General features: G+C 43.1%; 2 protein-coding genes across 3 annotated transcripts; both read right to left on the bottom strand.

Annotated features, from left to right (window-relative positions):
- Positions 1-1,210: 1,210 nt before the first annotated feature.
- LOC120574944 (26S proteasome non-ATPase regulatory subunit 11A) lies at positions 1,211-26,711 on the bottom strand. Of its 2 annotated transcripts, none has more exons than XM_039825460.1 (13): positions 26,512-26,711; positions 25,661-25,762; positions 24,420-24,616; positions 23,026-23,083; positions 22,379-22,573; positions 21,137-21,281; positions 20,965-21,025; positions 20,151-20,213; positions 19,473-19,598; positions 17,554-17,589; positions 17,380-17,431; positions 16,942-17,085; positions 1,211-1,222 (listed from the first exon to the last, which is right to left on the bottom strand). In XM_039825460.1, exons 1-12 carry the CDS (start codon positions 26,600-26,602, stop codon positions 16,943-16,945), a joined length of 1,269 nt encoding a protein of 422 aa, XP_039681394.1. In that variant the 5' UTR covers positions 26,603-26,711; the 3' UTR covers positions 1,211-1,222; position 16,942. The 2 variants fall into 2 exon arrangements, with proteins under 2 accessions (XP_039681394.1, XP_039681392.1); XM_039825458.1 differs by lacking the exon at positions 1,211-1,222 and adding an exon at positions 13,551-13,801.
- LOC120574945 (homeobox protein Dlx3b-like) lies at positions 1,232-10,908 on the bottom strand. The gene is made up of 3 exons (XM_039825461.1): positions 9,936-10,908; positions 6,828-7,012; positions 1,232-2,336 (listed from the first exon to the last, which is right to left on the bottom strand). Exons 1-3 carry the CDS (start codon positions 10,291-10,293, stop codon positions 1,869-1,871), a joined length of 1,011 nt encoding a protein of 336 aa, XP_039681395.1. The 5' UTR covers positions 10,294-10,908; the 3' UTR covers positions 1,232-1,868.
- Positions 26,712-27,867: the final 1,156 nt, after the last annotated feature.

Below are 27,867 nucleotides of genomic sequence, written 5' to 3'. Positions count from 1 at the left end.
AGTCAGGGCTGAACGTGCCCCAGACTTCACACAGCTTACTCTAGAGCAGTGGTTCTCAAACTTTTTTTTCAATAATGTTCCCCTTTTGAATTGCGCTAATCATTTTCGGTAGAAAAAAAAAAAAAAGTGTATAGCGCTGTCAGCGATAGAAAAAACATGGAAATGCTGATGAGAAAAAGAGACAAAAACTGTAAAAAAAAATAAATAAATAAAAAAAGTAAACGGTAGAAAGAAGGAAGTAAGGCAAGAACAGGTCAAAATAGTATCAAAAACTTCAAAAACATAAGTGACATAAGAAGAAGAAAGCGAAAAACTTGTAAAAAGTAGAAGGACAGAAGGAAGGAAGGCAAGATTAGGTCCAAAGAAGGAGACACAAATGTCACATTTTTGGTAGGAAAAAAAAATTTTCTACATAAAGAGGAACAATGTTCTGGACAACAGCCTTGTAACTATTAAACATTTAGTTAAATATCTCACCCGCCCCGCAGTCCTCCAAAGTACCCCTAGGGGTACACGTACGCCCATTTGAGAAACACTGCTCTAGAGAGCCACAATAGGCGTTATACAACGTGACATTATTGCCCATTGTTGAGTGCACTTCTTTTTTTTTTTACTGTGATCTGCCCCAGGCAGGTTTTATAGAAAATAAAACCCTTTGAACAAAAAAAATATAGGGACGGAAACATTGTTTGGACGCTACTTTGGGAATGGCAGGTAAAATGCACTGGAGCTCCAGAAGAAGTAAATCATCCCCTTAATGTCCTATAGGACCTCCATGATGTTATTGTCACATTATATTCCTAGTGGAAGAGGAGTTACGATTCCGTTTTGTAAATCCTCATGGATCATTTCGGTATCCCTACAGTTTTGTCTATTGGGTTTGGCCGATATTGATTGCTTTATTTTAAAAAAGGTTATCGGCCTGTCGGTGTTGTTCCCCAGAGTGTGGGACCACAGCCCAATCAAACAGTCCTGTTCTCTTGTAATTAGAGCCCGCCCTATCTTAAAGTGAGCCGTGCTGGCGTGGAGGGCTTTAATTTGCTGGAAGGTCTGGAAAAGTTCAGTAGTATTCGGTTTTAGAGAGAAAATGCTGCGTCGTGGCCCGGGTCGGCTCGGTGGGTAGAGCAGGCGCGCGTATACATGGAGGTTTATGCCGCGACGCAGACGGTCCAGGGTTCGAGTCCGAACCTGTGATGATTTCATGCATGTCATCCCCCTCTCTCTCCCCCCTTTCTCGTCTAGCTGTCCTGTCCATTAAAAGGCGGAAAAGCCCCAAAAAATTATCTTAAAAAAAATAATAAAAAATGCTTGTGTCAGAGGCCCTTTTCACGTGATGAAAATAAGGGACTTATTATACGCATAAACACGGCCATTTGTCATCGGTTATCAGTGATTTCAAATAAAAAAAATCGGAAGCCACAGCAAACACCCTGATCTCCCTTTCTTTGTTATGAGTTCATAAAGCTCAGAGCTGAGGGAGCAGGGTAACTGAGGGGAGCAGGGTAACTGAGGGGAGCAGGGTAACTGAGGGGAGCAGGGTAACTGAGGGGAGCAGGGTAACTGAGGGGAGCAGGGTAACTGAGGGGAGCAGGGTAACTGAGGGGAGCAGGGTAACTGAGGGAGCAGGGTAACTGAGGGGAGCAGGGTAACTGAGGGGAGCAGGGTAACTGAGGGGAGCAGGGTAACTGAGGGGAGCAGGGTAACTGAGGCCAGCACTTGTTTCAATCCACAAGTACTGCAGAAAAGCCTGTTCCACAACATCTGTGTCCGGTTTTACAGTCGTGACTCGTCTTCTGATGGTCACTGTCACAGCAGCGCTCCATATCATCCACACACACCAAAAAAAAAAAAAAATCGGCGTTTCAGCGTCAGTAGACGGCTCCCAGACTCGGCGTGGCTGACGGTGCTGTCGGTGGCGCGTGATGCGTCGGGCCCGACTGGGGCAGACCTAAATGTGCACCCTGCTGCTGGTACCAGTTCTGGTGTGTGTACTCGCCCATGCAGGCGGGCGAGGAGTCAACGGGAGGCTGATAAGGAGCCTGCCCTCTGCTGGTAGGATCCATCATTGCGCTGCTCTTGAAGCTGCCGTCGCTGCTTGTGTTGTTGCGGTTATTGCCGCCGTTGTTGCTGTTGCTGTTTTTGCTGTTGTTGCTGTTGCTGTTGTTGCTGTTGCTGTTGCTGTTGCTGTCCCACACAGCTGGGGATGGGGGAGAGTTGCAGGCCATGGAATCGCTCGCGTCAGGACTGTGTTCAAGAGGAATATCCCCGAGTGGAAACTCTCCGCTCTTGTAGAGCTTCTTAAACTTGGAGCGGCGGTTCTGGAACCAGATTTTGACCTGGAAGAAAGAGCATCGAATGTTGAGGCAACTTAAAAAAATAAAAAAAATCGAAAACAACTTAACAACTTAAAGCGACATTAAAAGGTGCCGTAGGTAGGATTGTGAAGATCCAGGACTTAAAAATGTGAACATCAACAACTTTTCAGTACCTCCTAGCTTTGTGCTAAAGCCCAAAACGGTCCCCTAAGCCCCTCCCCCAACAAGGGAGAATGAATGTGTGTTCATGAGCATCTGAACAGGGAGCGGTGGATTTTTGCAAAGCGCACTACAGGCTGTAGGTGGTGCCAGAGGAGCCGGGATTTTTTTTATTTTTTATCATTTACTGGAACATAGGGGTCAGTTTCAGAAAATATGACAGAAGGTGAGTTTTATAAGTCTTACCTACTGCACCTTTTAATTGAATTTCCAATATTCACTCTTGTGTTAGCTCTGGTTCTGTCTTCGCTAGTCTGACTCACCGGATGAACAGTGCTGGGATCAAGCATGACGGCCTGATGGCCTTGCCTTTCCGCTATCTATTTTGCAAGGGGCGACGCCCCAGGATGGTTGGGATTTGTTTAAAGAAATACAAACAAGCCAGAGTGTCACTGTCCCAGGGTTACCAGGTCTGCGGTTTTTTCCCCCCCACAGAATTGGGCTACTTTTGAAGTGCGGCCGCGGGTTACATTTTTTGTCCGCTGGTTGGGTAGAAAACACACACACACACACACACACACACACACACACACACACACACACACACACACACACACACACACACACACACACACACACACACACACACACACACACACACACACACACACACACACACACACACACACACACACACACACACACACACACAACACCACACACACACGGGTTTACAACCAGCTGACTACTAACGGAGGACAACAGACAACTGGCTGAGCGAAAATACAAAACAGGTTGGTTTGTGCGTCAGTGATTACGTCTAGATGTTTACCAGAGTTTTTTATATATATATATATATATATATATATATATATATATATATATATATATATATATATATATATATACATACACAGTATACTGTATCTGATTTAGGACCTCGGTGAAATAATGGTTAAGTCATAGTAAGGGAAAACTGCTATTGATGCTGGTACACTAAACATGTTTGGTGTTACTTTGTAGATATTACAATACATTTGGCAATTATAGTTTGGCTGTCGGGCTTTACAAGCAGTGCATTATGTTTTGGCAGGGGCATAATTTGAGTTCTGGTTTTGGGGCTGGTGCGGATTGGCCGTTTGGGCTGGTTTTGTCATTCAGACCTGGCAACCCTGCACGGTCCCTGCTCTCCGTCCAGGGGCCTTCGGACTTTTCGTTTAACATACTGTGTTAAAAGACTGTGTGACAGTATTTCTTTGGCTCTAGAGGATTTTTTTGTTGTTGTTTAGCCGTGCCCATGTCTTCTTTTCTACACCTGTTTTGCGTCTAGCCTCGTCAGCCTGCCTTCGTGTATTGCCGGTCCTCGTTGCCGTGTTAGCCAATCAGTGCCTCCTTATTCCAGTTCCCTGATCACTCCAGCTGTGCCTTGTCTTGTGATTAGCTCTTTGTGTTATTTATTCTGCGTGTTCCCTTTGTTTTTTCTGCCTTTTTTCGAGCGTTTCACTGTTTCCCAGTGTTCCTGGTTGTATCCTGTTTAAATGTATGACACAGATACAGAGCGTTTTGTCCCCCTTTCCCTGAAATACCAGTCCGGTCCGTTGTTACCTAATATCACACTAGGTTGAAAATGTTCCAACTCTTAAAGATGCTAAAACACTGTGTAGTGCTGAGGGTAACTGCAGTTTTCTGTGCGTTCATCAGTTCTGATTAGAGGACTGATTTAGCTTATTTTTTTAGCTTGTTTTAGATATCTCCCCTATAAACCCAGTGTATGCCTCCTGCCCAGCACAAAAAAGCAGACAGGCAAAGTCTGCAACTAGCCGGTGGCAACATAGTGGACTATTTAGCAGCTAAACAGCAAGGTATTATTCTCAGGTGTTGGTGGAGACCAAAACCAGAGCTCAAAGAGAGTGAATATTAGACTTTCATCAGGTGGCCAGAAACACGACTCCAACCAAATGCTACTGTTGTTCTGTGACTGCAGGATGGGTTTGCCAATACAATGAGCATATATAGGCCAATATTCTATTTTTAGCTTGTTCCTCTACTACCGAGTAATGTAGCTTTAAAAGACATTTCCTGTTGGTTTGCTTTATTAACTTGACTATCACTTACAATTGTTTTCCCACCTGTTTTCAGTTTAGTTCCTTAAAGGTCCCATGGCATGAAAATGTCACTTCATGGAGGTTGTTTACCATTAATATGAGTCCCCCCCCCCCCGAGCCTGTCTATGGTCCCCCAGTGGCTAGAAATGGTGATAGGTGTAAACCGAGCCCTGGGTATCCTGCCCTGCCTTTGAGAAAATGAAAGCTCAGATGGGCCAATCTGGAATCTTCCCTTTATGATGTCATAAGGGGTTACCTCCCCTTTCTCTGCTTTGCACACCCATAGAATTTGGCCTGCCCATGAGAAAGAGAGAGACATCATGACTTGCAAATGAGCGAAGCATGGCGGTTGGTCAAGGCCACACCCCCACCCTCCACCTTGCCCCCCCTCTCTCCTCCTCAATAACATTTAAAGCTACAGACACAGAAATGGCACATCCTAAGGAAAGCTCATTGTGGGACTGGCTCTAGTGGCTGTAACTCTGCACCAAGGCTGAATTTCGGGAAAGAGACTTCAGATACAGTATTAGGGGACCACTAAGGTCTATATAAAAGAGACTTCAGATACAGTATTAGGGGACCACTAAGGTCTATATAAAAGAGACTTCAGATACAGTATTAGGGGACCACTAAGGTCTATATAAAAGAGACTTCAGATACAGTATTAGGGGACCACTAAGGTCTATATAAAAGAGACTTCAGATACAGTATTAGGGGACCACTAAGGCCTATATAAAAGAGACTTCAGATAGGCCTATATAAAAGCATCCAAAAAGCAGCATGCCATAGGTCCGTTAATCTAAATTTAGAATGGCCTTTAATACATAGTAGCGCTGTGCCATTTTGCTTTCTTGTTCCTGCTATTATGTATCCTTTTTCTGATTTTTACTGTATGCTTTATTCCTTTCTGATTTTACTGTAGGTTACATTTTATTCTTGTTACTTGCTACCTTACTTTGAATACCTGCTGGTTGCTGTAAAGGGCTATAAAAAATAAATGTTGATGATTGATGAATTATTCTTCAAGTGGATCTACTTTTTTCTTTACTAGTACTAAACCAGGTCACCAGTAAATAATATGTAACTTCCATTCAACACAAGACATTATCTAACAACTGTAATTGGCCAGCAGAGATAATGTCAGATTATTTACAGCTCCTTTTAAATGTAATATGAGGAGAGCTACTGTAATGCGGTCGTTTGTTTAAACAATATCAAATCCATGTGAGCAACAGACCAAATGACATGGTTCACGTTCACGCGCTTGCAGCCAAGAAGATTGTCATGCCTTTGTTGTCTTAAAGCTTGTGTAAGCAGCCCGAGCATAATAATGTGCAATGATTGACAGCAGCCATGATGAAACAATCTGCGCCACGAGTTTTGTCTCTTATCGCTCGAGTGAAGATAATCCACGTGGTTGTAAATCACTGCGGTATGACCGCGTAAACCAGACTCACACTGCAGTAACAACTCACCAGGGCCTAGGGTCACTGTCCAACATTCTGGCTAATGTATTTCTATTGTATTATGATTTATTAATTTTTTATCCACTGTATACTGTAGTATTTTATTCTTAAATTATTAGTTTAAATGTTATCTTAGTAGCCCAGAATAGTATTGCATTGTATACTATTGTATTCAATCTTGCAAATTATAGTTTACTATAACCTATAGCTTAAAGTTACTGTATTAGTCATACCTTCTCTTCAACCTCTACCAAGAAACTTCATTCAACAAACTTCATTCAAACACTTCAACTGTTTACGGTGCACACACTTCAAACTATCTCTGGCACTTCAACCTCAACCAAACGTTCTGCTTTTATCTTCTACACATCAACTGACACCACTATGTTTGACTAGTTTTTTAACAGTCAGCACAAGTTCCCTGACACTTCAACTGCTTTAATCTCGTTCTCTGTAAGTGACAGTTCAGCTGCTTTCATCGTTCGCTCTTCACGTGACAGTTCGGCTACTTTCAGGGCTTCCTTATAATCTGACAACTTACCTACGGGGGTAAGATATTTCGAAACCCATTCAGTGCTTCGACTTCAAATGACACTGCAACTACTTTAAAAAGGCTTTATCTTAAACCGCGGCTCCCGTTCAACATCCGCCGTGCAAATGACATTTAAGACATTGGTGTTTACTCCTATGATTTTCAGTGTAAGAGTGTCATTTGTTGTTGTTTTTTTCAGAAAATGCATTGTTACTGAACTAATACCGGATGGCGTTCCCCGCAGCCTCACCTGTGTCTGTGTGAGGCCCAGCTGTGCAGCCAGCTCAGCCCGCTCTGGCAGGGCCAGGTACTGTGCCGACTGGAATCTCCTCTGCAGGACTGCCAGCTGGTAGCTGGAGTAGATGGTCCGGGGCTTGCGCACCTTCTTGGGCTTCCCGTTGACCATCCGAACCTCCAAGTCTGGTTCCTCTTTCACTGTTGAAGGAAACGGTATAGAAAGCCAATGTAATATTCCTGCAACACTACAAAAACGTCATGGTACTGTCAACTTCTCTGCACTTTTTTTTTTTCACGAGTATTCTTCAAACAATAAACAGAATTTGCACTAGGTCTCCACATGGCAGAGAAGTTGTAGCACAAAAATAGCCACACGGCCACTGCAACCCCGAAATTTCAAAGAAATTCCGCCAGCACTCGGAACTTATAATTTTGGTCTGAGTGTCTCCCACAGCCGGGGAGGGAGACAGAGATTTATAGGTGCTTTTCATGTAGCCTGGAGGCCCGCTTGTATACATCTCTCCCCGTTCGTGCTGTTATTCTTGTATCCACATTTTTTTTATTTATTTTTTTTGCTCTTCTTTTAGATATACAGCCAACCTTACTCAAATCCATTTGTTTACATTCAATCAAACATATTTTTTTAAAACCTTAAGATGGGGAAAAAATAAAAAATACACACTTTCATATTCAATTTGTATACAAAATGCAATGCAGTATTGTAGCATTTTCATATACCTCACAAGTTGAGTGCCAAACACTTCCCAAATCTTTCACAAATATTTAAACAGTGACACGGTGATTCCGCCTGAGGTGAACAGTTCAATAAAAATGTTTTCAAATCAGCCTTCGTTATTATTTATGAAATTAGCCATTTCCGGAAAAAACAACACCGGCTTTTGGACATACAAGGTTTCCACCCGACAGTGACAATTTCAAAAGAGATTATTGTGACTATGTCATTACACAATTATGAATGTATACAATCTTTTTGTTACTTTTCTTTACAGCAATAGGTAGCGTTACCATTAAGGGCACTGTGGTCATGTACTCAGCTCTTCTTCTCTGAACGTTAGCAACCTGAAGGCCAGTTTCCACTCTACGATTGAAAACAAACGCGCGTTGGGTGTTTTAAAGGCAGATTTCACAGTTTTTAGACTCAATATATTTAATTACAATACTTTTGGCCCAAAAGAAGAAGAAGAAGAAAAAAAGGACTCAAGAAATCCAAAATTATAATTTAGGGGTAAGCTTTGAAAACAGGATTTAGACCTTCATGTTGGGAAATAAAATTTCAAAAAAAAAAAAGTAGCATTATTACAACAATGAATTTGTCACTTGAGGGGAGCTTTGACTCATGAACCCAAAAAAATTCTGGCTACGCCCCTGTCCTGTCGTCTGTGGCTTTTGGTTAGTCATATCTGTTTTGTTTTTTTAAATCTGTTGGGCTTTTTATTTTTATTAAATCGAAAGAAAAGGGGGGACAGAAAGAGGGATGGCACGCAGCAAAGGCCCAGATTCCAACCCAAGGACTCAGCCTGCATGGGGCTCACACTCTACAAGGGGAGCTATAGGTCACCCCTTTATTTATATATTTATATATATATATATATATATATATATATATATATATATATATATATATATATATATATATACACACACACACACACACACACACACACACACACACACACACACACACACACACACACACACACACACACACACAACAACACATTTAACCAATCATCTTGTTTGGAACATGTATTTATTAATTGTTATTTAATTTGTATTGTCGTTTAGACATTTATATTTATCTTTGAATTAAATTTGTCACCTATTTGTGTAATTGTCTGATATTTTGTTGTTTGTTTGGGCGCGGCCACGGGCCCTGGCATGATAAGGGAGCCGTCCTTGTTGGATGATTCAAAGGGCCAAGGCTCACTGACATGTCGTGACACCTAACGTGCGTGCGTGGCTGTGGGCCAAAGTCCCGCGGGGCCATTTCCAGGAGTCAACTCCCAAATGGAATGTCAAAAACAGTAGACCAGTCGCTCGAGTTTGTTTTCCCTATAGCGCTGTCGTTTGCACAGACATCTACCAGGTTCCAAAAAAAAAAAAAAGAGCACAAAAGAAAAAAAAAAAAAAAAAACAGTGTGGCTGTACTGGAACTTAAGTTAAAGAGCCAAAAATGATGTTTGTTGTTCCAAATGTTGTCACTGTATCATCTATCTGTATGCTGAATTATAGTATTCTACGATTAGTGTATTTCCTGGACTGTTTAGTTTGAATAAATCAAGCTAATGAATTACTTCTTCATTCCAAGCATGAAGTTGAAAAGTCCCTTGCTTGAACTAGTCCATGGCTTCCATCCAAGTTTAAAGACGAGAGGATTACCAGGTGGGTAACAATGAGACAAAATGAAACAAAAACAATAACTGAATATACCGCCGTCAATCTCAAAAGGTATTTCCTCCAAACAAATGACTGTCCAGGCTGAAGCGTTATCTCACCAGATATGACCAGAATTCCCACTTGTTCTCAAGTTCAGTACAATTTGAAAGGTATAACACATCATTAACCTTAAATATTGCTATTCCTCATGAAATATAAATGCATCTCGAGAAATGCTATTTTTGCAGCTGCCCTTTTAACATGATTGAGTAATTCATTAAGAGATTTTTTAATCATAAGACACTGTGACAGGGATGTGTATATGGGGAATAGAAGAGTGTCTCAGTCAAGTCCCAGGTCTCCCCCTACTTGTGTACGCATTCACTATAATACCATAAGTAGGCCTACACTGTAATTCGGACTCCATCATCTTCTAATGATGAAGATTTAGAAGTTCATGATTAAGAGAGCATCAGCTTGATGCTGAAAAACAAAACAAACAAAAAAAAATTGTTTTTAGGAGGCTTTGGGAACATTTTCTTCGTGCGTAAAATTCATGCGCAATTATTTGGTTTTTGTGGCCATACATCAGCCTCAGGTGATCAATGTGGCTTTTCTTTTTTTTCGTTTTACAGAGCCATGTGTAAGTAAGTCATTTAATTCAACAACAACAAAAAATATCTAACCAGTGATCAGTCAGTTCTAGACTTTGAGTTTAACTCACCACCGTTCTGCAGCGTTGAGTGGACCTCCCGGCCGAATGCACCGTGCTCTCTGTACGCTGAATGCGGGTAAGGAGGGTATTCTGCCTTGCCAACAGGGTAGGCGCCGCCAGAACCCATCCCGTGTAAGTTAGTATAGTGGTGGTACGCGTACGGGTTCATGTGTTGAGCTGAGTACGACTGCTGCGCCGGGTAGAAATCCTGCGATCCGTGGAGCACACTCTGGCCGCTGTAGAAGCCCATGTCTGTGGATGAGGACTCCGGCAGGGTCGGGGAATCTTTGGTCGCCGAGATGGAGCTCCCGGCCATGGGGAGGGTTGGTTTCTTCTCCTCGAAGACAGGTGAGGACTGCCCGTTCATATTACAAAAAAAAAATGTTCGCTCTAAACTCTAAACCAGGAGTGTTCAGATAGAGACAGACTCGAAGTCTGGAGCTGGCGTTCCCAAACTCCCTTGACGCAGCAGCCGGGCTGTCCACGGTGGCGGCGCCCAACCCAACTAGCTAGAGCTCCTAATTACAGGGCGCGCCGAGCTGAGCCAAGCCGGGCAGGGCAGGGCAGAAGGGGAGTGGGGATGTCTTCTTCTCATTGGCTCGGGCCGGCTCGCTCTCTGCCTCTGCCCGGAGGCCAAGACAGCGCTGACTGTCGCCTGTCTGACTGACTGGCTCCCTCCTTTCTCCCCACAGAAACCTCCAGTAAAAGCCTCTCCTCGGGCACGCACCAGAGAGCATACACACAGTTGGCAAAGCCTGTAAAGTCCTCTTAACTCAACAGTTACCTCGACCTATCTGGAAGACTTTAACACAAGAGGCTGTCAGCAGCAGAGATAAAGATTTGACCAAGCCACGCATAATGGTTGTTGTGATAAGGAGTGTTTACGTATTAGCTTAACGACGCTGCCTCCTATTCAAATGCAGATCACAAAGCTAACTGCTGTTGTCGACCCATGCTGGGAGTTATTTATAGTTAATTGGGGCTTATTACGTGTTGACTTGGGGACCCCCCCTCCCCCCCCGCCCGCCGGCTTCTCCCATGCCCCCAGGGGAGAGAAACAGCCACCATACATTTACACGACGGTGATACACCTCGCTGTTGAAAGACTTTATCGATATCAACAATGAGCTAGGAGGCATTTACTTCAGTGGCGCGGAAACTTGGACTGCACATATACCCTCAACGTGATGTAAATGTTTGCAGTTATCTTGTTACACACTAGAACTGCAACTTTAAAAAAAAAAAAAAAAACCTTTTGGACCAGTTTTTGGACACACAAAAATGTCCCTGAAACACTTTAGTAGTGTCATAATCTCACCACCAGATGTCACTATTGAGACTTTAAACGAAAGTAGCTCTAGGGACTCATAAGCAAGTATTGTTAAAAGGAACATGCCGACTTATTGGGACTTCGTCTTATTCACCGTATCCCCCAGAGTTAGATAAGTCCATACATACCCTTCTCATCTCCGTGAGTGTCGTAACTCTGTCTGACGCCCCCACTGCTAGCCTAGCTTAGCACAGATCCTGGAGGTAACCGGCTCCATCTAGTCTACTGCTCCCAATAAGTGACAAAATAACGCCAACATTTTCCCAATTACATGTTGTGATTTGTATAGTCACAGCGTGTAAATAAAAAAACCTTTTGGACCAGTTTTGGACACACAAAATGTCCCTGAACACTTTAGTAGTGTCATAATCTCACCACCAGATGTCACTATTGGGACTTTAAACGAAAGTAGCTCTAGGGACTCATAAGCAAGTATTGTTAAAAGGAACATGCCGACTTATTGGGACTTCGTCTTATTCACCGTATCCCCCAGAGTTAGATAAGTCCATACATACCCTTCTCATCTCCGTGAGTGTCGTAACTCTGTCTGACGCCCCCACTGCTAGCCTAGCTTAGCACAGATCCTGGAGGTAACCGGCTCCATCTAGTCTACTGCTCCCAATAAGTGACAAAATAACGCCAACATTTTCCTATTTACATGTTGTGATTTGTATAGTCACAGCGTGTACACATAACAAGGTCACATGAGACACAGCCATCTTCTAACCGTATACATACTGGGAACTATATTCTCGGAAAGGCGAAGCACTGCTATTTCTGCTACTTGGGTGGAGTGATTTGCACGCAGCACACGAGAAGCCCCGTGGTCAATTGCACCTGGCCGCAGCAGTCCGAGATCCCTCCCCGTGGTGAGGAGCAGAGAGTAACAACGGGGCTTTTCAGGTGTTGCGCTAATCACTCCGCCCAAGTAGCAGTGCTTCGCCTTCTGAGAATATAGTTCCCTGTTTGTATCATACGGTTAGAAGATGGCTGTGGTGAATATGGTGAATAAGCTGAAGTCCTAATAAGTCGGGGTGTTCTTCTTAACAAGTGCAATTTCAGGTGACCCATTCAACCACCGGGTGCATTAAATGCACTAATTGAAAACTGAATTTTAATATATATATACACCTCAAGGAACTGAAAAAATTATATAACCCCTAATCAACAAACACAGTTAAAGTCTTCCAGTGCATTGTTATGCATTACATTCTCATATCCAAAGCACTGCTTTCAGCGCCGTCAGATGAGCTCTACACCAACACCACCCATTCAGAAAAGCTATTCATTATATAAAAGCAGATGTTGCTACGATTCTTTTCACATAACTGCTGATAATATTTAGGCCAGTTTGGTCAAGTTTGCATTCCTAGAACTACCACTTGGGAGTGGCAGATAGATTAAGTTACCATTTATCCATTACTTTTCACTACTGTTCAGGTTTGCTAAATCACACTGTGCTGTTCATTTGTTTCAGACTCAATATGTAGATTCTTTTTTTTTTTAAACCATAATTTTTTTAAGTTGATTCTTAGCAACAACAAAAAAAACAACCTTTTTGTTCTTTCACAAATATGTGTTCATTCATGTGTAATTACTTCCACCAACTAATCAAAGTATTCTCCAGTTGGTTGTCATATACAATTTCACCACTAGATGGGAGAAATTCTTACACAATGTAGCTTTAAAGACCCCATTTTATGCTCCTTTTCACATCCATTCTTGTATTCTGGGTTTATTATTCTAATACCGTCTGTCTGAACATACCCGTTTTCACCCTCTGTCTGAAACGCTCCGTTTTAGCGCCTGGATCTTTAAGCCCCCCCCCCCCTCTCACCCCACCAAAAAAAGTCTGTCTGCTCAGATTCGTGGCGGCTCGTTTAAAAAGGCACAGTTTCTGACCACGGGCTGCGTGCATTTCTCTGTGGATAGAGCATCTTGATACGTTCACAGTATTTAAAATAGCACCTCAACCTGCTTAATAATCATAAAAGACATGGACATCTCACTTTTAACTTGGTAATATGGGACCTTTTAAATCAAATTGTTATTTACGCTACTTGATAATCTTTCCACATAGCCCCTGGGGATTGCAGAAGTATCACTGGTCTAAAGTGTGAAACTGAATATAAGTGTAATTCAAATCATTTTAAGCACATTGGTTCAGGAAAAAAAAAAAAAAAAAAAAAAAAAAAAACTCATATGGAGGCACACAAAAGCATCAAAGAAAAAAAAAAAAAAAAAAACCTACAACACATTTTCACTTCCAGGATCCCTTAAAATCACACAACCTGCACGTTTCATTTTTTTTTTATTATTAGCATTTGTCTTTCTCTATGTCATACATGGTAAACCCTCATTGTCCTTGCAAAAATTAAGTTCCCAAAACAATGTACAGCTTTGATTTTCTTCGGCGAAAAACCCGCCCTCTTCTGCGCGACCGACATGGCGCCTCAGATCGCAGAGTTCCCTCTCCGGCCACGGTCTCATCAGCGTCAAAAGCACTTTGTGTGACTGACCGCGCTCTTGGTGGCGAGGTTTGAATCTGTTCTCACGCATTATACAAAAAGAAAAAAAAAAGGAGACAGTGTTCATCAGGGCCTGGATGAACAGAGGCGCTTGGCAATGTTATATACAAACAGGAAATGGGAGTGCAGGGGGATGGTGAGAAAGGCGGGTATAGAGCCCCCAGTGTGTTAATTAATGTCCTCCTGTCCTTGTGGCATGGTCCCGAGTGGATAGAAGAGCAAATTCCCTGTTTGGTCCACGATTCCCAGAATGCCTTGTGAGTGAGTGAGACCCGTCCGGTTGAAACGAGGGGGGAGGGGGGGGGAGTATGTACGTTGTTCTGATGGCCGCCGTTTTCAAAACCATTCTTCAGGTGAGTTCGTTAACTGTGTTACACTCTGAGGACAGACAGAGCATGTTGTCGATTTTCTTTTCTTTCTATTTTTTTTTTTTTAAATATAATACATGTATGTATAAGTACTGTATATGTATTCTTTATTGATATTTTACAAGATTCCCCAGCGCAGAGAGAACCGGAGGGATGGGGGGGGGGAGGGGGGAGGCTTGTCCAATTTTACTTACAGTAGAAACCAGCGGTGGGAAAAAAAAGAGAAGAGAAGAGGGGCGCAGTCACCTGAATTTGTCCACAGGGAGGAGCGCGTTGTGTCAGATCAACCCCCCCAGTCAGATTGGAAGGAAGAGGCCAGACGGAAAGGGGGAGGAGTGAGGGGGAGAGAGGGAGGGAGGACCGCCGTCTGCAGTTGGTCAGCTGGTTCGTCGGCTCGCTGGGTTGTCACGCGGTTGGTTGTACTCGTCCTTGTCGTCGTCGTCGTCCTCCTCCTCCTCCTCCTCCCTCCTCCCTCCCTTCCTCCCTCCCTCCCTCCCTTCCTCCCGGGTTGAAGTGAGTGAACAACGCGGGGAGGTGTGACTGGCCACGGGGGGGGGGGAGGAATAAACGCCTCTTCTCACGAGGAAAGGGTTGCTTTTTTCTGGGTGGGGGGGGGGGGGAAAAAAAGGGAGGAAGAAAAAAAAAACTTTAAAAAGCTACCCAGATGGAACTAATGTTTGAAAGGATGAGGCTACTTCTATATTGACCTTATTGTCAACGTTTTTTTAAAAAGGAATAGTTGGACATTTTGAGAACTACACTTCCGTTCTTGCCAAGAGTTAGATGGAAAAAATTAATAAAAATGGATATTACTCTGAGGTATGTAGGTAAGCAGTCTACAGCCAGCAGCCGGGTAGATTAAGAGCTCCTGATAGGTGGATTTTGTTACCTTTGGACCAAGGTTTTAATAATTCTTAATTAGCTTTTATTTTAAGTTTTGACTTTTTTAGCTCAGTTTTAATTAATTAGTTTTATAAAAAAAAAAGTTTAGTTTCACTGTTTATATATTTTGTTGTTTTTTTGTTGTTGGGGCCAGGTATATTGTCTCAGAAATATTTAGCTACATAAACATACAAAATACATGGTTGGAGAACGGTGTAGGAGGAAATAAAGTTGAATGAATAGGATGTAATCCATTACATTATCGCCGCACAAGACAGTTGGAATACACAAAAAAGGTATCTCTGCCTCCTTAGTTATATTTAGGTTGCTACACCTTGCTATTAATTGCTATATGAATTATGTTGATTTATTTAAAGTGTATTTGACAGGGACCATGTACAATAAACATTCATTTCAGAGATGTAGCTAAAAGCACATTTCCATCCCCAGTGCCTGGGCAGGTAAGCGATAATACAAATACTGTTCACTATGTACATAGTCACAGGATGCATGTGATATTTACACAACAGTCGTAGCTGGGTCATAACATTTAAATTAATGATTGCATTCTTGATTTTCCTTTAACCACTTTTTTAACAAACAAACTAAATCTGGGGCCGTTCTGATATGGAATGGAAGGGAATTCCATTTTTGGTGGCTTTAAAGGGTAACTACTATTTTTTTTTAACCTTGACCCTATTTCCCTGTGTGTTTGTGTCTAAGTGCCTGATGGGAACAACAATCTTTGACACTGGTCCAGTATTAAGCGAGTTCGCTGCAGTCGGCAGCAGCGAAACAAGCTGCAATGTAAGTTAAGAGGACAGTTGTCCAGCTTGTATTTACCTTCACAAAAGTGCTAGTTTTGCCGCTGACAGGCTCAGATTAATATTCTAAGTGTCTGACAACATTATGGGAAGGATCCCTACAGAGATAGACCTTTAAAAGCTTTTTGAGACCTTTCTGTTTAACCAGAAAACAGCTCTGAAGTCGCTAGCGCTAAACCTACCAGACTCCATTTAAAAAAAGCAATACTTTTAGCGTGTGTAGAGCCAACCTATTTTCACATGGAAATCTGTAAACTATGTGTTTATTTCAAGCAAAACTAGAGTTGTTATGGCTGGAAAAGTGGAAAGATGACCCAAAATGGCTTCTCAGTTTTATTTTGTTCCGGTTGACTTTGAATGAAGTGTATTTTATGCTGCTAAAATTACTGTTTATTTACATCTGAGTCCGGTGGCTTTAGCGAACACAATTTTGCAAATGTTTTTCTGTGTATACAAAAAACTAAAACAGGACCTTACTCTTCAACAGAAAGGTCGACCACCTTAGAAATCCTCGCCATAATGTTGTCAGACACTGAGAATATTAATCTGAGCCTGTCAGTGGCTAAACCAGCACTTTTGTGAAGGTAAATACAAGCTGGACAACTGCCCTGTTAACTCACATTGCAGCTTGTTTCTCCGCTGCCGACTGGAGCGATCTCGCTTAATACTGGACCGATGTCAGAGATTGTTGTTCCCATCAGTCACTTAGACACAGAAACACAGGGAAATAGGGTCCAGGCTGAAAAAAAACGAGGCCTACTTGAGGGAATAACAGAGTTGAGGTCCTTGTAATTCTGCTACTGTTGTCAGAAAGTCTTAGCGGGGCCACGCTGTGAGGGATTTTGAAACTAACAGACGTCAGAAAAAAAATATGAAATTTTCAAAGCTCAACGGATGTCATTTTTGTAAGTACAGGTTAGGTTTTTGTATTAGTACCCGAGGGTAAATTGGTTGTGCAGACAGGGTACAGCGGTGCAAGTAGAAGACAACAACAAACAACAACATCACCACCACCATCGTATGCATTACATTACAGCGGTGCTGGTGTTGTGGTTTCTTGTCTGAAATGTTGGGGCTTCCTACCTTATGTTAGCTTCTTGGCTTTGTTGTAGAGTGCGTCCACCACTTTGCTCATGTTCTGAATGGTCTCCAGGGCCGCCTCGTATGTCTTGTCCACCACCGGCTCCTCGAAGACAATCAGCACTCCTTCACCTTGGTCCAAAATACCTGTCAGGTAGGGTTGGGGAGGAGTGATAAAGGGAAGAAAACAGAGAGGGAAAAAAACTGTAAAAGAAAAAGCTTAAGGATGGCTGCCGATTACAGGCGCACTCACTCATTAGTTCATTTCACCTGGTAAAAAAACAACAACAAATTATGAAATCTGAAGGCACAAAGCAACTGCAACACATAGTGAGCTTAAATCGGACTCATCTGCAGGAAACGACCACAAAACACCAAGGAAATGCTCATATTTAGCTAATCGGGCATGTGGCGTGTACTAGAAGAGGTGCATACACATACCGTGAAACTTCTCGTCCAGGATCATCTGCGACAACTTCCTCTCCACGTCTCCCTGCAAAGCAGACACCATCTGACTGCGGGTATTGTAAAAAATCTAAAGGACTACTTACAGTAAATGTATAATGAGTGTACAAGTCTAAAAGGGAACACTGATGAAGATGAGCAAACTCTTACCTTGGATAGTTTGATGAGGGAGGAAATGTGTGCTATCTGTTAGACAAAAGAAAGACATAATGATTAAAGGCATTTCAATAAGTATGCTACAAGTCTATCAGTAAGTCAGGGTGTACATCAGCCGGCATATATACCCACATGTAGAGCCCGACCGATATATATCGGCGAGACAATATTATCGGCAGATATTAGGCATTTTCCAAACTATCGGTATTTATAATGGCCGATAAATGAATACTTAAAAAACAAAAAACGCCCTTTGACCAGGTTCTGAGTGTTGGCGTTGCATAGTTTGTCCACCAGAGGGCGCTCTACAACCTCCCTGTTGGAAACACTGATTTTTTTTGTTATCGTTTTTGTTCAAAGGACTTTAAGTTTCATATCTTAAGTTTGTATTTTTATACATTTTATTTATCAGAACTTTAATATATTTTGATGTTACTCTGTTCTGTTGTGACAATAAAACAAACATTTATTTTTAAACTGCATTATATTATTTTAGTGAGGACTCAAATAACTACAAATAACTAATCTGTTTTTTTTGTTACGCTTTTTTTTTTTTTTAAATATATATCGGCCGATATATAGGAATATCGGATTTTTAAATCACCAAATATTTGTATTGACATCGGCCTTAAAAATCCTTCATCGGTCGGGCTCTAGTCACGTGTAGTTGTCCGGTAGGGGTGGCCGTGGGAAAAATAATTGATTCTTAGATGCATCGCGATTCTCTCTAGAACGATTTGATGCTCGATTCTGATAAGTTAATAATTAATAAAAAAAAAAAAATCAGAAAACAGTGACTGAAAGAGGATGGGATAATGGACAACAACTTAGAGTTTAGGCAAGCGCGCACAAAAGAAGAAAAAAAAAAAAAGACACAAAAATGGCCAAAAGGAGAGTGAGTATTTGAGTATGTATATATGTATATATTTATTTATTTTGTATATATACACACACATATGATCTAATAAGACATACATAAAATAATTAGGCAAAACACATAGGCTGTTCATCTACTTTATCACATTACATCTGACCACCTCATGTCTAAGAATTCTCCACCTTTAAACATGACTGAGCCTCTGACATGGAAGATTACTGGGAGAGAAGGGGACTTTGTAGCATGTTTAAAAATTGTTGCATCGATCATCGCTTTAGAATCGAATCGTTGGCCTCTGAATCGAATCAAATCGTGAGGTGCCAAGAGATTCCCACCCCTATTGTCCGGCAGATTGAATTATCAACGTCTCAAATCTCTGCTGGGAAATAGTATCCCAAATAAATAAAAGTAAATTAATTAATACCATATGAAACCAGTGGTGGATGACAGAAAAATCGGAAGACCAGCCATCAATTTGGCGGAGGACAAAACCGAAGGCGATCTACCTTCACTTCAGTGATTCGAGCCTGTACCGGTAGCGACAACGTTCGGGTTTCCGTTATTAAAGTTCGACAAGGCAGGGTACAGCAGCATAAAATGATTTCACCTGTTGCTCCGTGCGTGCGCGCGTGTGTGTGTGTGTGCGCAGAAGCACAGGCAGGCCACACTGAACACGTAGCGTAGCCTACGCGGACCTTTCGCGGGGACGCCGCTGCGCTATCTTCAACTACGGTCAATGAAAACAGGCTACACCAGGCGCACTTTGCCACAGAGATCGGCTCTACAAACGTTAATATGTCTTCAGTAGGTTTAGCCTTCATAAACCAGTGTGGAATGCACGAGTAAAACAACCAAAGGCTGATTATTTCTTTCGATATCTAACTTTGCCGAGTACTGCCCGTTTTCTACAAAAAAACTGTTTTCTTAATCTGACAAAAACTGTCCGATTGAATGTTTAGGCACTGGACAAGCACCTATCCATATCCTGGATAAGGTTGTGTGTCTGTCTGTACGGACGGCTGTTGAAGGAGTTTACCTGGACCCTGGAGAAGGGTTCGATGACCCTGATGAGGTTCTGCTCCAGCAGGTTGTCATACAGTTTGGTCAGATGGGTGCTGATGATGGGGTCATCCCTCAGCTCTGCTTTGTACTCTGTTAGTGCCTTTTTTTTTGGGGGGGGGACGACAGGACAATCCCAAATTAGAGGCTAAAAGCATGATCCAAACAAAATCAAACGTGCTGAAAGGCACACAGTGTAATCAGCAGTTTCCTTCAGAATGTTGTTCAGGATCATGTAATAGTTCATTAATAATAATCGCTGGGCGAGATGGAGAAAATCAAATATCACGATATTTTTGACCAAATACCTCGGTATCGATACCGCAACGATGTTGTAGTGTTGACTATTGGTGCTTTCACAGAATATTTACACAATGAGATTTTTGATAAATAATGATCAGTAATGTGGATATAATGACTAAGCGGGTAAAGGCAAATAATAGAACAGTTACAACAGTCTGGTAAGTTCAGAAAATGACATCACTTTACTGTAATGCAGCCTTTAAAACCAGGAAAAGACAACACTTGTGTCATATTACGATATCCAAAATCTAAGACGATATCTAGTCTCGTATCACGATATCCATATAATATCGATATATTGCCCAGCTCTAATTAATAAGCCCACACTCAGCATCAAACTCTAGACACAAACCTTTTCAAAGTCGGCCAGCGACCGGTTCTTGCTGGCTTGTGCCACACATTTCAGGGAGTCTGTCTGGAGGAAAAAAAAATAAAAAATGAATAGAAACAAAAAGGTTATGGGTGTGTGCATACAACATAAATAAGTAAATACTGTCCTGCAAAAGCGATCCATCTAATCAAATTAAATAGAACTTCCAATGACTGCCCCTCGTCGTTACACCTGTCCAGCTCTCTGTTCTCTGATGGCACATTCAACGTTCTTAGTAACTCTTTAAACAAGTGAGTCCAAGATTGGATCAGCTGTAGCCAGCTAGCTAATTGAGCTGTTAGCTAGTTGGTTCAAACCACCATCCTCTGTCTTCATAGTTATAATTTCAGCTAAGGGGCCCCTTGGCCTGCAAAAAGTTGAAGACCCCTGGTTTAAAAAAGTAGGAAAAGGCCAAGAGCGTTCCCCGATATCCCAGAATAGATAAGCGGTGCAGCCAGAGCTATCTCCACAGCAGCTGACACAGCACTGTGGAGATAGCTCTGGCAATTTGCGAGACCGATATGCACTTATGGCTACGTATAAGATATTGTGCTCAAAGACCCGAGGCTACAGCCACAGTTCCATCCTGAAATGGAGATGCCAAGCGGGAGGCGAGACAGCCGAGCCGAGTCGTTGATTAGGCTGTAGCGGAAATGTCGCGTTGCAGCAGCCGCTGGACGGACGGTCCACATATGCATGTGGTACGTCCAACTAGGCGTTCAATCTAGCCTGCCTGTCGGACTGGTCTATCGCCGATTCATTAGAATTCAAATTCTTAAGAAAAGAAGAGTGCTACCTGTCTGCCTGCGTACCGCAGAGCTAGCTTGCCACTGATGAGGGCCTGGACGTCCTCTGGCCTTGAAAACAGAAACAATATGAATTAGACACAGCAGGGCAAAAGCCCACTTGGACCCACTCTGGCTTCTCTCCCAGTGGCTTGAGGCAATACGGAGTAGCATGCCACTTACAAATTGAGCATGATTTTGCAGAGCAGCATGTATTTGAGGGCTGTGATGGCCCGGGGGCTGTCGATCGAGTCGTAGCCCTCAAAGGCCTCGTAGAAGTAGGAGTAAGCCGTCTTCCAGTCTTTCTCCTCTGCTGCGTGGGTGATTCCTGGAAACAAACCAAACAACCAAACACACACACACGTAAATGCCAGGTTAACTTCAACTCCAGTTTTCTTCACCCACCGTGTTTTCATAAACTTATAAAATGTGGGTTGTGTGTTCAATAGGGGCGGAACGATACATGTATTGAACCGAAACGGTTCGGTGCGTGAATTCACATGCAGAATACACGGTATAAAAAAATAAATTAAACGCGCGTGCAAATGAATTCACGTAATGCGGAACTACTGTTAGATACGCGGGTTCTTTAGGGACGCCTGATCTGCAGCCCCGCCTTAGCTCTGGCGCGCCGACCTATGTAGCCGAGCTCCGCCCTATAGTAGCGGCACTAAGGACGAGCGTGGCGAGTGGTGGCGACCCCCGAGAGTGGCCTCTTTAAGACCGCAAGTTTGGGCAAACGTCGGTTTCCCCGGTCGGCTGCAGTGGTACAGGCGAGAGAGAGTGGATGGATGAGACTGCTGCTGCAGACTGGCGTCACGTTTCCAGCCCAGCGTCGCGGCTCCGAACCGTAACGCTAGTTGGGACGGGCGCCCTGGTTTCGTCGGGCTAACTCAATTAGCTTTAGCCAGGCAGGGAGCAGCTTTCTGCTGCTGGAAAAATGGCCGGGAGACGTCGTGATAACGTTGCGTTAATCACGTTGCGTTCATCACGCGATTTAGTTTGTCTTAGCAGAGAACAGAGATGCTGTATTTTCAGTTTTCTAGCCGATTGTCTTATTTTGTTTACAAGTTCCAGACGGAGTCTGGAGATAATGTGGGGTACTTATTGTTTACATCTTACTTTACACACTTCAGGCTGTTGCAGCTAGCTCAGGGGAGAGACTGTATGACACTAGGTGGTACAGCCTGAGACATGCACAATAAAAAAAAACAACAACCGTGAGGTCTGAACCGAGCCGTGACTTCTGTGTACCGTTCCACCCCTAATGAGCGGTATATACAGTACCAGTCAAAACGTTCAGACGCGTTTTCTCATTCACGACAACGTTCGACTGGTACTGTACGTTCTAGAGCTCCCTGCCGCTACAGAAACCGATACCTCACAGCAGTGCGATTTGGTCAAGTGGTTTGTCCTGCTTCCTACCTGACTGCATGTCTAGAGCCGCTTGTAGTTTCGGCGGGCAGTAGATGGCGTTGGCGGTGGTCCTGGCAGAGGTGAGGGCGGCGCGCGCCTTGGCCAGGTTGCTGAGCCCGTGGTACGTCTTGCTCTCCAGCAGCTGCACCTCCACCAGCAGGGCCTTGTCGTCCATCTTCTTCAGCTCGTGCAGCAGCTGGGTGCCTGGAGAAAGGGGAGGAGGTTTAAGAGGCAACGTGATGCTTCCAGGGTCCCAAGATGACCACCATCAAACCAGCCCAACGCTGGTAAAACATCCAAGTGGCTGGCTGATTTGCTTCACTCCCCATCCAAACGAAAACAAATGGTAACGTGGTGAGTGTATTGAGGCTGGTAAAATGTGAATATTCACTAGCCGTTTGGCTGGTGGACAATAAGTTGATTTTGAACCCTGGATGTTTCTGTAAGTTTCTGGTCCAAATAGGTGGAAAACGTCCCCCCATTAGAAAAATAAATTGTAAAATATGAAATTAAAATGGGATAGTACAGGAGTTTAAAACCACATCTCAGGCTAACATTCTCCATCCTTGTTTTAATGTTTTACACATACACAAGGTCTTCTTTTCGGAATTAGCCAGGACATTAATAACAAGCATTCCAAGAGCTACAACACGTACCCAGTTGTAGTGCCTCCTGGTAGCATTTTGTGTCGAAATACAGTGAGATGAGGCGAGCCTGAGGAGAGAGAAGAAGAAAAAACACCATTTCAGGGCCCAGAGGGCTAGTTCACAAAGTCTAGATAGCGGATTAAGCTGGGATTTTCCAGTTCTCCTGGCAGCAGTTAAACGTGGTTTCATGAAAGCAGTGGCACATATGTTACCATGGATATTTATTCTGTGCAACTGTTTTATATACGTATGGATATTTTATATATAGAGAGAGATCCACATTCAAATTTCGGCCTTAGCCTAAACACACTACCCCTATTCAAAATGAATGGAAAGACCTGTGTTATCGCCAGACTGTCTGGCGTCAATTGAGCCTAAACCGTTCAGACACCAAACAAGTCAATTCTAAAGGCCAATTTTTTTCTCTTGCGTTTAGAAGCCGCCGTGGGTACGTACGTGGAGATACGGACCGTACGCATTAGCCTAACAGGCACCTCTGCAACAACTGTGATTGGTCCGCTCGGCCGTGGCTTGGTAGCGTCACATTTCCGGGTTCTCCTTCCCCGTAAAACAACATGAAATCAAGGAGAGGGTTCACTTTTTCCTGCTGCAAATTTCCCACCGTGGTCAGAAAGCACAGGGGAGACACTTTGTTTCTCCCTCTGCGCCTTCAGAGTCGGCACTCGCTCCAAACTAATCCCCGTCACTCGCTTTACCACACACTTCCCACGCATACACACATGCGTGCCGGCCCTGCTGTTCTCTTAACACTCCTGTTGTCCTCGGGTCATATTTGACCCATTTTCTAAATCAGACATTTGGGTTTCTGTCAACCAAAATTTCCAAAACTAATAACGTGGATGGTTCTATACAATGCTCTTTACAAGTAAAATAAATGATCAGTTCACTTATTTCTTTGAATTTGGGGGTTTTATAGCATTTGAAAAAAAAAAAAAATTGATAAAAGAACGCTGAAAAAGGTGACAAAAAGCTTAAAAAACGTCAGGGAAAATAACAACAATATAAACAATACAAAATGTCGAAAAAGCACAGAATACAAACAACAAAAACATCAAAAAAGCGCCGAAGAAAAGTGACGAAAACATCGGGAAAAAAAGGACAACACGAGGGTTAAAGAGATCCGGCAGAACGACGCAGACACCAGCGCACAAGTATAAACCTCAGGCCGCTAACGTAGGCTACGGCGAAAGCTCTGCGTAAAGCCCCCCCCGCAGAGACATAAATCCACCTTTATCTTGGGGTGGTCTAACGGTTTGGGTTGCTGGACAAGCGGCAACGACTTTGGAAAAGTTCAGAGACCCACACTCTCGGGCCACTGTCCAGACAAACCGGAAAAAGACCACTGGGGGTGAAACGAGCCCTGCAACAGCACCGCGTCTCACCTCTAGCGCCTGCCTGAGGAAGGTTCTCTTCTCAGCCTTGGCCCACTCTATGCACTCCAGGCAGAGCTCTACCTCCTGACCTGTCGCAGCTTCCATATCCAGGAACATGTCCAGCAGGGAGCGGACCAGCCGGGCTGCCTTGGCCTTGGAGATGGAGTTGAGGAAGGGGCGTACGTATTTCAGCAGGCCCCCTAGCTCTGAAAAAGAAGGGGTGGGAGGAAAAGAAAGAAGCATTGTACACAAGTATGTATACATAGAAAACCGCTCGAAATGGCTGGTGAATGCAAACATTTTATCTGGGTAAATCAGATTATTAAAAAAAAGTTGCAAAAACACTCTGAATAGAACATTTGAATACAAAAACACTCCTAATTCCAAATTGTTACCCAGCTGAAACCAAAAAAAAAAAAAAAACTTTTATATTTGAGTAAAGAACATTACAGTTATTAGGGAAAAGTTAGGGGTCCTGACTGAATCACGTTTATAAACAGGGAGTGATTTTGGACACAGCCGAGAACTTCATAGTGCCATATACTGAGAGGCTCATGCCTCGACGCAGAGGTCCAGGGTTCGAGTCCGACCTGTGACAATTTCGTGCAGGTCTTCCCCGCTCTCTCTCTCCTAGCTGTCCTCTCCATTAAAAGGCGGAAAAGCCCAAAAAATATTCTTGAAAAATAAAAAGAACTGCAGCACTTCCACTGGTCCAAATGTGTGGCCGGAACAAACCTTTCACTCAAAGGCCACTTAAGCTTCCCACAGGATGTGTAAACCTTCAACAGCTACTACCTTCCTTGCACAGTGTTTGTTTGTTTTTTTTGTATAAAAAGGCAGAAAGATCCAAAGAAGATCCTTTGACATCTTCTAGCAGGTTTGCTGACAGGGGGGATCATACCTACACCTAGACTAAAGAACAAATTCCTCAGAGTGGCCCTTTGAAAAACTGTTTTGGTTCCGGTACTACGTTATCTCCAGAGTTCAAAATTAGCACCGTCAACCAGCCAAATGCTGGTAAAATATGCAAGTGGCTGGTAGATTTGCTTCACTCACCAGCCCCCCCAAAAAACAAAAACAAAACAAACAACAACAATGGTTCAATCTACTGGGCTGGTAAAATGTAAACATTCACAAGCCATGTGGCTGTTGTTGATGTGGTTTGAGTGAGGTTGGAAAACTGCAGTTATACAGCTTTGTGTGTGCACAAATCAAAACAGGACATACACGTCATGTTCATGTTGCATTACCTGCGGCCTGTCCCGTCTTGGCCAGCAGCCCACCCAGCTCCAGGATGCTCTGCTCTTTAACACGCACCGCCTCCTCATCGCTCTCCTGGATGTCCCGCTTCACTACAACACACACACACACACACACACACACACACACACACACACACACACACACACACACACACACACGACGATGTAATTTGATCCGTATTAATATCAATCACCGTGATATACAAACAGTGAAAAGTGCTGATGTTACACTCCTATGCTTCTGTATCTAGAGACTAGTAGGAAGTCACTTCATATCATGGATAGGTTGGGGGTGAAAGTCGAGCAAAACTGAAATATCGGAGATGTCAAATTCAGCAATAATGATGACAGTTAGCTAACTACATTACTATGCTCTAATAATCAACATAAAGCATCGTACGGCACATGAGCATACACTAGAGTCCGTGACAAAGTAGGTGGTGTCAACGGAGCCAATTCAGTTTCACATCAATTTCCATGTCGGCCTGACAATCTGACAAGACGAGGAATAGCTGCTAGCTACGCTGGCTGCACGCTAGCGTTAACTAGCCAGCGGACGCACAAGTTACTGTCAAATGAATAAGCCGGGGTGAATAACGTTAGCTTGTGTGATAAGTTAGCCGGCACGTTGCTAGCCGGCTAGCCCACTGCTGCTGACTCACTGTGCAAGCAACGAGAGAAAAAAAGAGACAGCCAGCACTGGGCTAGCTACCTTAGCTTAGCTTAGCTGCTAGCTGGCTAACTCAAATGCTTCAGGTTTGATGGAGGGGTGTATAGCTTCGGTGTCTGAGCGTATGGTTATTTTCTTTCCAGTGCCGTATTGTGGCAATCATATTTACCTATAGAATGTAAGATATCGATAGAGGCATTCCGGTCTGTTCCAAGGAGAGACTGTGCTCTCTGAAACTCAGCCACTGCCGCGGCTGCCATCTTTCCTCAGCCTGCCTCCGCTCCGCTCTGCCCAGCTAGCTAGTTGTTTTCCGGTCTGGTCGTTCGCATGATCGGAACAATGCTGCCCGCTACCGGTGATGCTGAGTTCTACGTGCCTAAAAGGGCAGGCACTTCCAAAAAAAACAACAATTGGATTACTGAATGTCAGGTTTATTATTGATGGTAGATGATCCGTCGTGTATATATTATTATTCAGATTGATCAATGTTTTGTCGGACGTCAGGAAAAGCGTTTAATTGATTCGATTAGTCTGAAATGTGCAGACTAATCGAATCGTGTCTCGACTTCCTTGTTTATTGATGGCGTTTTGAACATTGGTTTTGAACATTGACTGTAAATATTAAGGTTTTGAATAATTGCATTTCAGACAGTTATACTATGCTTATCACTAGGATTTTACATGCAGATATAGATGAACTTTACATAAAGTATTAAATTAAGCCAAAGTGGCTTAAGACAAACGTATAGGTGCATTATCGACAGAGCTGATTTTGTAGCTGCAGAAAAATGTATGAGTATTTGTGTAAAACTCTGTCAAGCCAGATAATCCCAACCAATTACAGGGAAATGGTTGCACCAGAGAAAAAAAAAAAATATATAAATTTTTATAAAATAAAAAAATCCTGTTTTGTCATCATCTGTAGCATGCATTGTAATAGAAGCTTTGTATTTTGGGGCTGGGAGGTTGAATTAGTCACATCGGTTGTAGTCTCGCTTTGCTACTCCACATAGCATTCGGGGATGGGAGGTAAACGCGGTGCTAAGCAACGGGAAAAGCCGCGGCGCCGCTGCCAAATAGCCTCGGAAGGAACATGCTTTGGTGGAACATGTGTACGTTTAAAAGTTGTTTTAGTCGTGCAACAGAAAACTCAGATTGGACAGATAGTCTAGCTAGCTGTCTGGATTTACCCTGCAGAGATCTGAGGAGCAGATAACCATAGTCCTCAGAAATCCACCAGAGGTTAGAACGCCAACGCAAAGGAAGCCCAAGGTGACAGATATCCGGCCTAAATGAGTGAAATTCGGAGGATTTTCCGTCATCAACGGACTTCCGTTACAGAAGTTTCAGCATGATAATAATGGAAGTCTAGCAGTCAGGTTCCATTTAAGTAACTTGAATTTCCTAATTGTTTGTTATACTTTGCAATGGTAAAATGATGCATGCACAAATTCATCATAACTTCGTTATGATCATTGGTATGAAATGGTAGTTAGAGAGGGGGTAGCATACAGTACAATAAATG

Source organism: Perca fluviatilis, chromosome 15 (genome assembly GCF_010015445.1).
Source record: "Perca fluviatilis chromosome 15, GENO_Pfluv_1.0, whole genome shotgun sequence".
NCBI lineage: Eukaryota > Metazoa > Chordata > Actinopteri > Perciformes > Percidae > Perca > Perca fluviatilis.
This window is presented reverse-complemented; position numbering and strand designations above follow the sequence as displayed.

Bases quoted from the DNA above. Each gene is read 5' to 3' on its own strand.
- LOC120574945 (XM_039825461.1), bottom strand. From the start codon at position 10,293: ATGAACGGGCAGTCCTCACCTGTCTTCGAGGAGAAGAAACCAACCCTC. The intron at 7,013-9,935 runs GTGAGTTAAACT...TTCCTTCAACAG, and splicing joins CTCAACGCTGCAGAACGGTG to TGAAAGAGGAACCAGACTTG. The intron at 2,337-6,827 runs GTGAGGCTGCGG...TCTTTCTTCCAG, and splicing joins TGGGCCTCACACAGACACAG to GTCAAAATCTGGTTCCAGAA.
- LOC120574944 (XM_039825460.1), bottom strand. From the start codon at position 26,602: ATGGCAGCCGCGGCAGTGGCTGAGTTTCAGAGAGCACAGTCTCTCCTT. The intron at 25,763-26,511 runs GTAAATATGATT...TGTGTGTTGTAG, and splicing joins CGATATCTTACATTCTATAG to TGAAGCGGGACATCCAGGAG. The intron at 17,432-17,553 runs GTAAGAGTTTGC...TCTGCTTTGCAG, and splicing joins CCCTCATCAAACTATCCAAG to GGAGACGTGGAGAGGAAGTT.